This window comes from Eleginops maclovinus, chromosome 2, assembly GCF_036324505.1.
Source record: "Eleginops maclovinus isolate JMC-PN-2008 ecotype Puerto Natales chromosome 2, JC_Emac_rtc_rv5, whole genome shotgun sequence".
Taxonomy (NCBI): Eukaryota; Metazoa; Chordata; class Actinopteri; order Perciformes; family Eleginopidae; genus Eleginops; species Eleginops maclovinus.
Window position 1 is genome coordinate 26887709 of NC_086350.1, and position 11998 is coordinate 26899706.

The window sequence follows — 11998 nt, forward strand, 5'->3', positions numbered from 1 at the left end:
ACACTGCAGTGTGTCATATATTAATTGTGCTATTTAAAAAAAAAGTTTTTTAGGTTTTTTAGTATATTGAAATTTAAATGTGGTGTAAATAGTTGTCTTGTTTATTTCTTAAAAATACTTCTTGTTATTATTGTTATTTGTTTAAACTACACTGAAAGAACTGAACATTGACTTTAAGTAAAGGTATTATGTCAACACGTTTCATCTAACTATATTAGGTTAGTTGAAATCACTAATATTATGTGTAAATAAACAATATCAGGTTCAACTTAATATTATTGCTTTCTACTAACCTAATACCAGGGTTCGAAATAACGACACGCCCGCAAGCCCGGGTCTAGTAACTTTCTTACCGGGCTAGTAACTCTATGCACTTGCCTGCCCGTGTGTCTGGCAATTTTACAGCCCCTTTGCACGGAGCGTCTATTACAAGCATTACGGCCGTCATCGCGAACCTATTTTTGCTATTGTAAACCTCTCTTGCACAACATAAGATTGGTCTTATTTCGCACACGCTGCATTCGTGTCTTATTAATTTGTTTATTCAAATGTTTTTGTCCCTTCTGATAACCCGTAGGGTTCATGCTGTGTGTTGCCCACGATAACATGTAATAAAGTTAGCGTTCAATCTTATAGGTAAGCCACGTCATTTTACGGTGAACATAATCTTGGTTTTAGAAGTTAAGGTCACACAGGAGTATATTTGTAATGAGTTTGCCTGAATGCTAATCGTGTACACTGTTAAATGTTGGGTGATTTGTATAACTAGCACTTTTAAATCATTTGTAAAACATAAAAAATGGATGGAGATGTCAATGAGGAGATGTTAGATCTAGCAGTGACATACGGTGAGGTTCGTGGCTGGCGAGGCAGACACTTCCACTTTCAGTCAGATTTACGAGTAGGCCTATCTTAATCACTATAAAATCTGCCATTTTGACGAACAAGGTCATAAACGTCAAAGACATAACGTAGCCTCATAACGTAGCTCAGATCAACGGCAGAACAAGCATAACCCCGACTGGTGCGCTCTCGCACGTCCCCCTCATTGAGGCAGAGCTAGCTACTGTGTTTGCCTCCCTTCTGCGTTTTCACTGCAGTTGATCTAGTAATGGCCCTATTCACTTTTGATTTTATTTAAGGTTTGTCTTAGGGATTTCGCAGATTATTATACAAAAAAACTCCAAACTCCATACACCCACCATAATAATAATAATAGGCCTATAGAAAAAAAAATGACTATAACAAGTCAACAAGTTTAGTAGTCCAAGGGCTTGGCCCTATACCACATTTAGCTCTGCCTCCTCTGCCTCCCCTGACTGCAAGTCTGTGAGTAATAGTAGTAATATAATCAGAACTAGCATTAAATGTACTGTATAAAGAATGAATAAATACATGTTCACAATCAATCTTATAGATGCTGTGCAAGAGAGGTTGACAATAACAAAGCAAAATCATGCTCCGTCAGTGGTGTGGTCTCACGCCTAACCAACCACCTGAAAAGAAAAAGAAAATGGATTTAAAGGAAGTGAATAAGGCATACGATGCCACTAAAAGGAAACGAAGTGTAGTGCCTGCATGGAAAGCAGAATTTCCTTGGTTGATTGTGGACGAAAGTGAAACTTTATTCTGCCTGCCATGTCAAACTGTATACGGCCCCCATGCTGAAACCCAACAACAGAGGGATATCTTCAGAAAGCGAAGTCAAGGTTCCTTTGTCAAAGGGTGTCAAAACCTGAAGCATGACACTTTAGTCTGTCACCAACGATCTGACGGCCACAAGGAAGCCCAGGAGAAGTATGAGGCCAGGAATAAGAAGAAAGGTGAGAGCATAGCCGAGAAGACCATTGAGACTTTGAATACTAAAGTATTTCAGAAGCTCAAGATACTCTTCATAAATGCCCACGCCCTTGCCATGCACTGCAGACCAGTTTCTGATTTCAAATGGATGTGTGAGATGGATGAGAAGAAGGGCCTGGATCTCGGCAGCACCTACAGAAATGAAAAGAGCTGTAAGGAGTTTTTGGTTGCTATAGCCGAAATCACCCGTCTAGCAATTGAAGACAAGGTAAAGAGTGCTAAGTTTATCACAATAATGTCCGACGGATCAACAGATGTCTCTGCCACTGAACAAGAGATTGTTTACTTGCACTTTGCAGTGGATGGCAAGACTCACTGCAATTTCCTTGGACTTGTACAGTGTGACAAACCAGATGCCAATGGCATCTATGATGCTATAATGCAAGCTGTAAAGCTCCCGGGGATCCCAAAGGAAGAAATGATGAAGAAGATTGTGGGATTTGCTGGCGATGGGGCGGCTGTCAACACCGGGAAAAAGGCTGGGGTGATCGCTCTCATGCGGGAAAGAATCAGTGGAGACATACTGATGGTGCAGTGCATGGCCCATAGGGTGGAATTGGCCTTCAAAGAAGCCATGAAACAAGCCTCTTTGTTCATCAAAGTCTATGTCCTCCTGGATGCTCTGTACAAGCTTTACAGGATCCCTAAACAGGCCGCTGGTTTGAAGGCAGCTTTCAGTACCACCAACATCTCCAAGATCTGGCCTGTCCGAGTTGGAGGAACACGCTGGGTTAGCCATACCCACACAGCACTGCAAAACATGTTGCGTGGTTACCGTGCAATTGTTCTTCATCTCAGTCAAGTAAGACATTTGATAATAATAACATGTTATTAACAGCCCGATGAATTTTCTGTTGCATGAATGATATCATCTGATATCCACTGTGGCAACATATTGAAATACATTTTTGTAAATTGAAATTAAAAAAAATATTAAATGAATTGCAGGTTGCCACCACCAGGACAGCTAGTGGTATGCAAGCAAAGGCAAAAGGTCTCCTGAAAACGCTGCGCTCCAAAGATGCCATGACTTTTGCCCACTTCCTAAGTGACATTCTGGCCGTTCTCTCCAAACTGTCGAAGACGCTGCAGCAGAGAGAAGTTTGTACCTATCATGTACATGAAGCACTGAAGGCCACAATGACCAGCATCAACAAATTCAAGGACCGGTAATATAGATACATTGCTCATTAAATCATGAAGTCATTTCCTGCTCTAATTAGTTGTTTAACCACTTGCTTATTTACGTAAATGCTCTTTGCTATTGCTGGTTCTTTTGTAAATCACAACTGTTTTATGCCTTTATTTTTGGTGGTGATGGTTTTGGTGCTGGTTTCACTATTTCAGGGCAGGACCTGAGCAGCGGAAACTCCAGCAGGGAGACTGTAACTCCTTTGAAGGTCAGACCCTAACAGGGGTAGACTACTCTTCAGGCCAGATTGAGAAGGTCGTTGAGGCATTGGTTGGTTCACTAGCCCGGAGATTCAGTGACATGGGAGGTGAAGTCCTCAAAGCTACAAAAATAGCGGACATGCAGTCATGGCCTCAGGAGCATGAAGATGATTTTGGGGATGACTTCATTGGAGTGATTATCGACCACTACAGGGAGCACTTCGACAATGTTGGAGTAGATGTAAGTGCAATCGAAGCAGAGTGGACTTCCCTCAAACAAGCATTGTACGAAAACCAGGGGAACAAGATTCACTCCATGTCCTGGCCATCTGTGTTTGAGCTTTACAAGAGCACGTTTCCAAATATCCTGCATGTAATTGATCTGGTCTTATCACTCCCTGCCGCCACCTCTGAGTGTGAGAGAGGATTCTCTCAAATGAAGATTACCAAGTCCCAGTACAGGAATAGACTGAAGGCTACCACCATGACAATGCTCATGACAATTCAGCTGCACTCAGAACCTACAAAGGATTTTGATCCATCATCTGCCATTCACCAGTGGAATCAAAACCACAATCGCAGACCCAACTTCATGGAGGGAAGAAAGAAAGGCAGAATGGCAGCTTTGGAGGGAGCCAAACAAGTGCAGGAAGAGATTGATGGAGTTGACGGAGTGGATGGTGCTCAAATGGTTGCTGAAGCTGCTGGGGGTGCAGTAGTTGAAGCTGAAACCAAGGAGATAAACTCTGATGACTCAGACTGGTTTAAAGACATGGAGGATAATGTAGATTCTGACGATGGTGAGATGGAAGATAGAGGTCTTGTTGGTGAGGATGAGGAATGATTGTGGTAGTCTGTTGTAGACCAATTACTACTGCTATTACAGCAAGTATTACGGTTTGTATTACCATTTTGCCTAAATGAACTGATGTTGATCGTTTGATCCACTGCTAATATTGTTCATGTCCCTTGTTCTCAGTCTGTTGTTCTACTTTAATAAATTATTGTTTGTAATCTGCTGTGTTTTTTCTTTGAAGAAAATGTAAAGCGCTGTCACTTATCCCAGCCTAAAGTATACTGATAATACAATCATGCCAAAAATAGCTGAAAACACAAATACAAAATAACAATAATGTCCAATTTGATCTTTTCTGAGCTGAAAGTCCGCCAAATCGCTTTTTTTATTATTATTATTATGAAAATTGTGGTGTATGATGTGAAAACGTGATGCGCGTGCCTACGACATACATTGATTTGCTTGGTCTAGTAACTTTACACCAGGGCTAGTAACTTTTGAAAGTTACTAGCCCTGTGGTCTAGCTCCTATTTTGGCCGAATTTCATACACTGCTAATACAGTTATGTGAAATTACTTGACATAATACATTTAATTAAAGTCAACGTTTCAGTTTCAGTGTACTCTTACAACTTATTCTCTTAGATTGTTTATGTTTGCACCACCACACCCCAAAGCACATTCCTTGTATGTCGATACGTACCTGGCAAAGAACTTGATTCTTAATTACAAATTGTAGGTACTACACTCCTTCTTTACATTTTAGCCAAATTTGTACTTTTCATTTCACTACATTTATTTTACAGAGTTTTTTATGAGTTACTTTATACAATACTTAAAACGTCATCCATAATTATTTGGTATAGATTCACCTCCAACAATATATTTAAGTAACTAAAACTGAAAACTGAAACATTAATTGTAATTAGGATTTTTTTTGTTCAAAAACATTTCAGTTTCAGCTTCTTAAATGTTAAAATTTGTGACATCTGATCTGACAATAACTGAAAGATATGAGAACTTAAATACCAGCAGGAGTAATCACGAAGACAAGACACAGGTGGGGAGGGAGGAAAAGCATGGAGTAGAGAGTTATTCCACTGAGCCGGTCGAACCTGCTGGTGACAAGAAATGAATCGGTTTGTTGAGTGCAGGTTTTTTGATTCATCGACCGATCACATAATCCATTGCACAGGAGCATTAGATTAGATTAGATTAGATTCAACTTTATTGTCATTGCACAGAGTACAAGTACTAGGACAACGAAATGCAGTTTAGTATCCAACCAGAAGTGCAAGTAAAGCAGTAAAAGTGCAGAGAATGTATATACATATGAAGGTAGTGATATATAAATAATAAAGGATATGAACAGCTCGAATAAGGTATGTGCAGTAGAATGGTAAAAAGTAAACAGAGATGAGTTTATGGTATGTATGAGTAAACAGCAGCAAGGTAGTGCAAATGGCATAATGTATGTAAAGTGCAGTTAAATTCAAGTGATGGTAGAGGTAGAAATTGCAGAATGAGGTAGGTAATGAGGTGCTGAGGTAGGTACAGTGTATAAACGGAATAAATATAAAGTATGTACAGTAACATTTGTAATTAGTGCAAAAAGTTCAGTGGCTGGGGGAAGGTGCATGGCCGTACAGGCCAGGGTGGGGTAACCAGGGGGGCCATCACCGTGGTGCGGAGTTCAGCAGGATGACAGCCGAAGGGAAGAAGCTGTTCCTGAACCTGCTGGTCCGGGATCGGAGGGCCCTGTAGCGCCTCCCAGAGGGGAGGAGGGCAAACAGTCTGTGGTTGGGGTGAGAGATGTCCTTGACAACACTGCGTGCCCTCCGCAGACACCTCTTGTGCTGTACAGTCTCAATGGTGGGAAGTGAAGAAGCAGTGATGCGCTGGGCAGTTTTCACCACCCTCTGAAGCGATTTCCGGTCCGCAGAAGAGCAACTGCCATACCACACCGAGATGCAGTTGGTGAGGATGCTCTCGATGGTGCAGCGGTAGAAGTTCTCCAGGATCTGAGGGGACAGATGAGCCTTCTTCAGTCTCCTCAGGAAGAAGAGGCGCTGGTGAGCCTTCTTGACTAGAGTTGAGGTGTTGAGTGTCCAAGAGAGGTCCTCGGAGATGTGGACACCCAGGAACTCAAAGCTGGCGACACGCTCAACCTCCGTCCCGTTGATATGGATGGGGGTGTGTGTGCCACCTTTGGTTCTCCTGAAGTCCACAATGAGCTCCTTGGTCTTCTTTGTGTTGAGAGCCAGGTTGTTGTTGGCGCACCACTCAGCCAGGCGCTGGACCTCATCCCTGTAGGCCGACTCATCGTTGTTGCTGATGAGGCCAATCACCGTAGTGTCGTCTGCAAACTTGATGATGGTATTAGAACCATGTACAGGTATGCAGTCGTAGGTGAAAAGAGAGTAGAGGAGAGGGCTCAGCACACAGCCCTGTGGGACACCAGTGTTCAATGTGAGGGTTGAGGAGGTGTAGTTCTCTAACCTGACAGATTGGGGTCTGTTGGTTAGGAAGTCCAGTATCCAGTTACTGAGGGAAGGGCTGATGCCCAGATCCCTCAGTTTAGTGATCAGTTTGGAGGGGATGATGGTGTTAAATGCTGAACTGAAGTCTATGAACAGCATTCTCACATAAGTGTTTTTATTGTCCAGGTGAGAGAGGGCGGAGTCAAGTGCCGTGGAGATGGCATCCTCTGTACTCCTTTTCTTGCGGTAGGCAAACTGTAGGGGGTCCAGTGTGGGTGGTAAACAGGATTTGAGGTGAGCCAGGACCAGCCTCTCGAAGCACTTCATGATGGTGGGGGTGAGTGCAACGGGGCGGAAGTCACTGCCTTGGAGTGTTTGGGCACCGGCACGATGGAGGTGGTCTTGAAGCACGTGGGGACCACTGCCTGGGCCAGTGACAGGTTGAAGATGTCCGTCAGGACCTCAGTCAGCTGCCCAGCACAGGCCCTGAGCGCGCGTCCGGGGATGCCATCAGGGCCAGCAGCCTTACGTGCATTTATCCGGCTCAGTGCAGCACACACATCGGTGGGGGAGAGTGTGAGGGGCTGATGGTCTGTTGTGAGCACAGCCTTGATGGCCACCTCCTGATTGTCCCTGTCAAAGCGGGCATAGAAGCTGTTCAGCTCATCAGGGAAGGAGGTGACACTGCTTTGGGGGGAAGGGTTGATTGGTTTGTAGTCTGTGATGGCCTGGATGCCTTGCCACATGCGTCGGGGGTCGGAGCCGCTCTTGAAGTGCTCCTCGATCCGAAGCTTGTGGCTGTGCTTGGCCTTTTTGATGTCTAAATTTGTCTCGGTTACAGGGCTCTCTTGCGGAGTAGTGCTGTGGTTCACGGCAGGTTTGAGTCAGACTGACGGTAAAACTAACCAATCCCATAAACCATTGCAATGTTATTGTTAATGAGTGTAGTTTGCCAATGAAGCTGTGTACAAATGCGGGGTGCCTATTTTACACGCAACAGTCAAATTTAGAGATAGATGCTTTTTCAGAATTCCTACAGTTAAGTGGGACAGTGAAGTGCTCTCAGGTATGTGTGTGGGCGATCAAGAAAAGACAGCGAGTGGCGCATGCGAATTTACCGAGCAGATGAATAGAAACAGAACGACACAAGTAAAAGGACAAGTAAATATATATTTATTTGTCCTTTTACTTTGTAAGTTAACGACAGTTTCAAGAAAAATTAAGGCCCCTTAGAATTGGGGGACGTAATAATTAATAGTTATTTAATAATTGTGACATATTTTGTACTTTTTGATGGATGTATGAGGATCAAACTGAGGGGGCAAAAAATTCAACTGAGCTTTTGCTCCCTCGTGGCGCCGGTCCGCTCTGCGTGAATGATTAAATATGTTTTAGGTATGAATTCTTGTGACGTTAGTGATGTGTTACTGTTAGCACGGAAGTAATATGGGTGGCCAGTTACCTGTACAATGCTAATAGACACTGCGGTCAAGCCAACCCCCTCGGTGTTTTGCAGTGCGCGTTTATCCTATGCATTACGGTAACAACGTGGAGGAACAGATTTCAAAATAAAGCTGGTGAATGTAAACAAAAATGCAAATATAATAACAATAATAATAATATTAACAAATGAAACTAAATGAATAAATATTAAACAATAAATGAAATAATAGTAAAAAGCTACCACATCCAAACTGTATTTCAGAGAACATTTTAATTATAATTGTGTGTATAATAAGTCAAATTTAAAAAAGTCCAACCCGACATCCAAATGACAGACCAAGTGTCAAGTCAAAGTCAAAGGCAAAGTCCAAGTCCACTTTATTGTCAAATTTTCCACATGTGTTATACATACAGAAAATTGAAATACCGTTTCTGGCAGTCCCACAGTGCAAATATAAACAAGAACATTCAGGACATTCTGATGTGGAATTTCAAAAATAAAAGCCCTTCAAAATGTCTTGTTAAAGCAATATTTTTACTCATTTTCAGGTTAGACTTAAAAGGAAACGGTGTGTTGCCATGAACCCATTCAACTTCAGACTGATAGAAAACCACCACAGTGTTACTCAGAAAGCATCAGGACATTCTGAAGTGGGATTTCAAAATAAAAGCCCGTCTTATACCACAGGCTATAAGACTGCTGAACTCCTGACCTGTGAATGTCTACTCACATGTTTTTACACACATACATATATATATATATATATATATATTATACACATCTGCCATACATATCTGTTTATAGTACATATATCTATATATTATACATATCTGCCATATACATCTGCTATACATAATATATGCATCTGCCCATACCTCCTCATTCCACAAGTATTTAAATACTCTCAATGTATTCCACATATGTATATATTTCACATCCTCAAATCTTTATTGTTGTTACTGTAAATATTCTTCTCTCTTTTTGCACTATTTTATTTATGTTATTTGCACCATGTATGTTGAGTTGTTGGAGGAGCACGCGACATAAGATTTTCATTGCCAACATATACGCTGTATCTGCTGTGCATATGACAAATAAAACCTTGAAACCTCAAAGTTGTACTCAGCAAGCCAACCGAGACGAGGAAGTATTGCGGGGTAGCCAAAACTCAGCTGACAGCACCACTTTTTGCTGCCTGCTTCCATTTTTTTTTGGGCTTGCACGTACCGGTCCCTCATCTGCTTCCACTTTTTTTTGATGGTATCACCATCGATATCTAGGTCCAGTGCTATTTCTCGCCATGCATTTTCAACTGCGTTTCTGTCTGAATGTGAAGCGCTCGCAGTGTCATAAAGATCCTGGTGCACACTAACTAATTCACAGAGACGCTCCTCGTTGTCAGCCATGGTAGTACTTCTTCTGTTAATAGCGACTTAGTAAAGTACAGTACCGTACAGTACAGTACATTCTCATCAGCGGCTCTATTGGAAACGCGTGAAATGGCAGTCGCGCTTGCGTCGCGTTACACAAATCTGGACTACACATTTTGCTACGCTAGTACGCGTCAAACCCTCCTTGCATAGCTTGATGCGTTCGCGTAGCTTGCGTAGACTATGAAAGGGCCCTAATGCATAGGATATACGCGCACTGCAAAACACAGAGGGGGCTGGCTTGACTACGTTTTCCGAAGACGGGGCTGGCTTGACCGCAGTTAATAGACTACCCAGGACCTTAACCGGTTGATCCTATTTAACGTCAGCTCTAAGTCCTCTATGTCAATGCCTTATGTTGAAAAGCAACTACATTTATCAGGTCAATGTAGTGAAAAAGTATCTTACAAAGCATGTGAGTATGTGTATAATGTAGGGTAAGAAGTGAGCAGAATGGACTGGAGCGCAGTTCTTCTGGGCCTTTCAGAATGTCAAGCAGGAAGTGATATTGATTTGAAGATTCACCCAAATAATAATAACACATCACCAAACAAAAAGGATGCACCTGGTTCCTGTATAAACCAAACTCATATCCTGTCCTCCTCTGCAGCTACAGCCAAGGCTCTCTGGACACCAGATAATGTCTGCTGGGTGAGGAGAGAGGAGAGGAGGGGGGAGGGGATGACTCTGCCCCAGGGCATTATCATGGAATCACTTATAACCACCCTCAGTAAGGTGTAAAGAGAACACAGTGCTCTGAGTTTAAACAATTGCCACTCACGGCCTCTGTAACTGTGATGGCGCTTTCATTGATTCTGACTAACTGGCTAAAGTACTGTTTTTATATTTAGTCACTTTATTACCCAAAAATAAACACACTTATAGTTTTATGGGCCACAGTTTGAGTATCAATAGCATTGGTTTGCAGGTTTAAATTTAAAGTATGTCAACTATTAGATTGGCACCTTAAAATCACATTCATGACACCCTTGGATTCTGTCTGCGGAGGAGAGACTGTAGGGACCGACAACAAACTACATTATTGTAGTGTTCTCGTGCAGTGTGTCGAAACTCTGACTAAACACTGAGTTAAACCGTAGCCAATGAGACAAAGTCGTAGTAAGCTTGACCTTTTACTTTCACTTCTTCATCAACAGACGGTGAAAACTGCAAAACTGCAAATACAAAAATATTGTGTCTATTTATGACAACCTTATGACTAACATCACGTTATGCATAGTTATAAATAACAACAGAAACTGTCCAATACTGAAATGAGGCATTCTGATTGACAATTGCATCACTTTTTAGCTTGTATACAACACATCAAACAGTTTTTCGAACTAAATCCATCATAATATAACATCTTCAACATGTCCTTTAACAATCAAACAACTCACGGCATTGCCACTCTGATGCCTCCAAGTGGATGCTGATTGATTATGTTCCGATGCACATGTCGGCCATTCTTTCTACCCAGCTAAGTTCAACAGGAAGATCGCCGGAAGAGACTGAACCGGAAGTGACTAAACCGGAAGTGACGTCGTCGCAAAAACTAAAACAACAAAATAATATTAATTTTTACATTAGCTAATTTAAACTGTAAAGTAATTATCTAAGAAATAAATGTAATAATATTAAATGCCTGGAGAGGCAACACACTCCCCGCCTGACCTATGTGAGGTCACTTAGAACTTGTACAGATCTTAAATATAGTCTGTCTATCAGTCTTTAGGAAGGAGCAGAACAATTTCTGCAGTCGGCCGGAGAAAGGTTTTGACCTTGCCTTGGTCAGTTGTTTTCACTTCGACCTTCCTTACATGTCCATCTTTCCCAGGGAAAGTGGCATTGACTCTGGCCATAGGCCAATAGTTGCGAGCGGCCTGCTTGTCCCTGAGCAGAACCAGATCTCCAACCTGAAGGTTTCTTCGGGGCACTGTCCACTTCTGTCTGTGCTGCAACGAAGGTAGGTATTCTCGACTCCAGCGGGTCCAGAACTGGTTTGCAAGGGCCTGGACTTGCCTCCATTGTTTTGTGTACAGGTCTTTGTCGGAAAAGTCTCCGGGGGGAGGTGGAACCCCCGACTTTTGTGTGAGGATCATGGATGGAGAAAGTATGAAGGGCTTCTCGGGATCCGTAGACACAGGTAAGAGTGGGCGTGCATTCATGATCGCTATGACCTCCGCCATTAGTGTGCATAGCACTTCATGGGTCAAGCGAGTGTTTTGCCGTTGAAACATTGAATCGAGGATTCTTCTGGCAACGCCGATCATACGCTCCCAGGAACCTCCCATATGAGAGGCGTGCGGAGGGTTGAATTCCCAGTCAGATAGTTCAGAGGTAAGCTCTCTAAGGAGGGCTCTTCCCTGGATCGTGACAGGTGCCAGTAGACCCAGGGGATCAAAAATACTGTTGACTGTGGATAGGACTCCACGTCGAGTGAATGGTTTATCCACGGTTGATGCAGAGTAGGTGAACGTGTCAGACGTGATCTCCCACAGTAGACCTAAGCTCCGTTGTGTGGGTGCAGTTTCTCCACTTAAATCCAGGTCTTTGACGACTGGAGCACAATCTTCCAGTGGAAAAGCCTCTGTGAC

The 11998-nt window shown here is 42.7% G+C and overlaps 1 protein-coding gene across 1 annotated transcript; it reads left to right on the forward strand.

The window, feature by feature from the left end:
* Positions 1–292: 292 nt before the first annotated feature.
* LOC134859856 (zinc finger protein 862-like) lies at positions 293–4096 on the forward strand. Its single transcript, XM_063876599.1, has 3 exons — positions 293–2662; positions 2809–3029; positions 3208–4096. Exons 1-3 carry the CDS (start codon positions 1457–1459, stop codon positions 4094–4096), a joined length of 2316 nt encoding a protein of 771 aa, XP_063732669.1. The 5' UTR covers positions 293–1456.
* The last annotated feature ends 7902 nt before the right edge of the window (positions 4097–11998 follow it).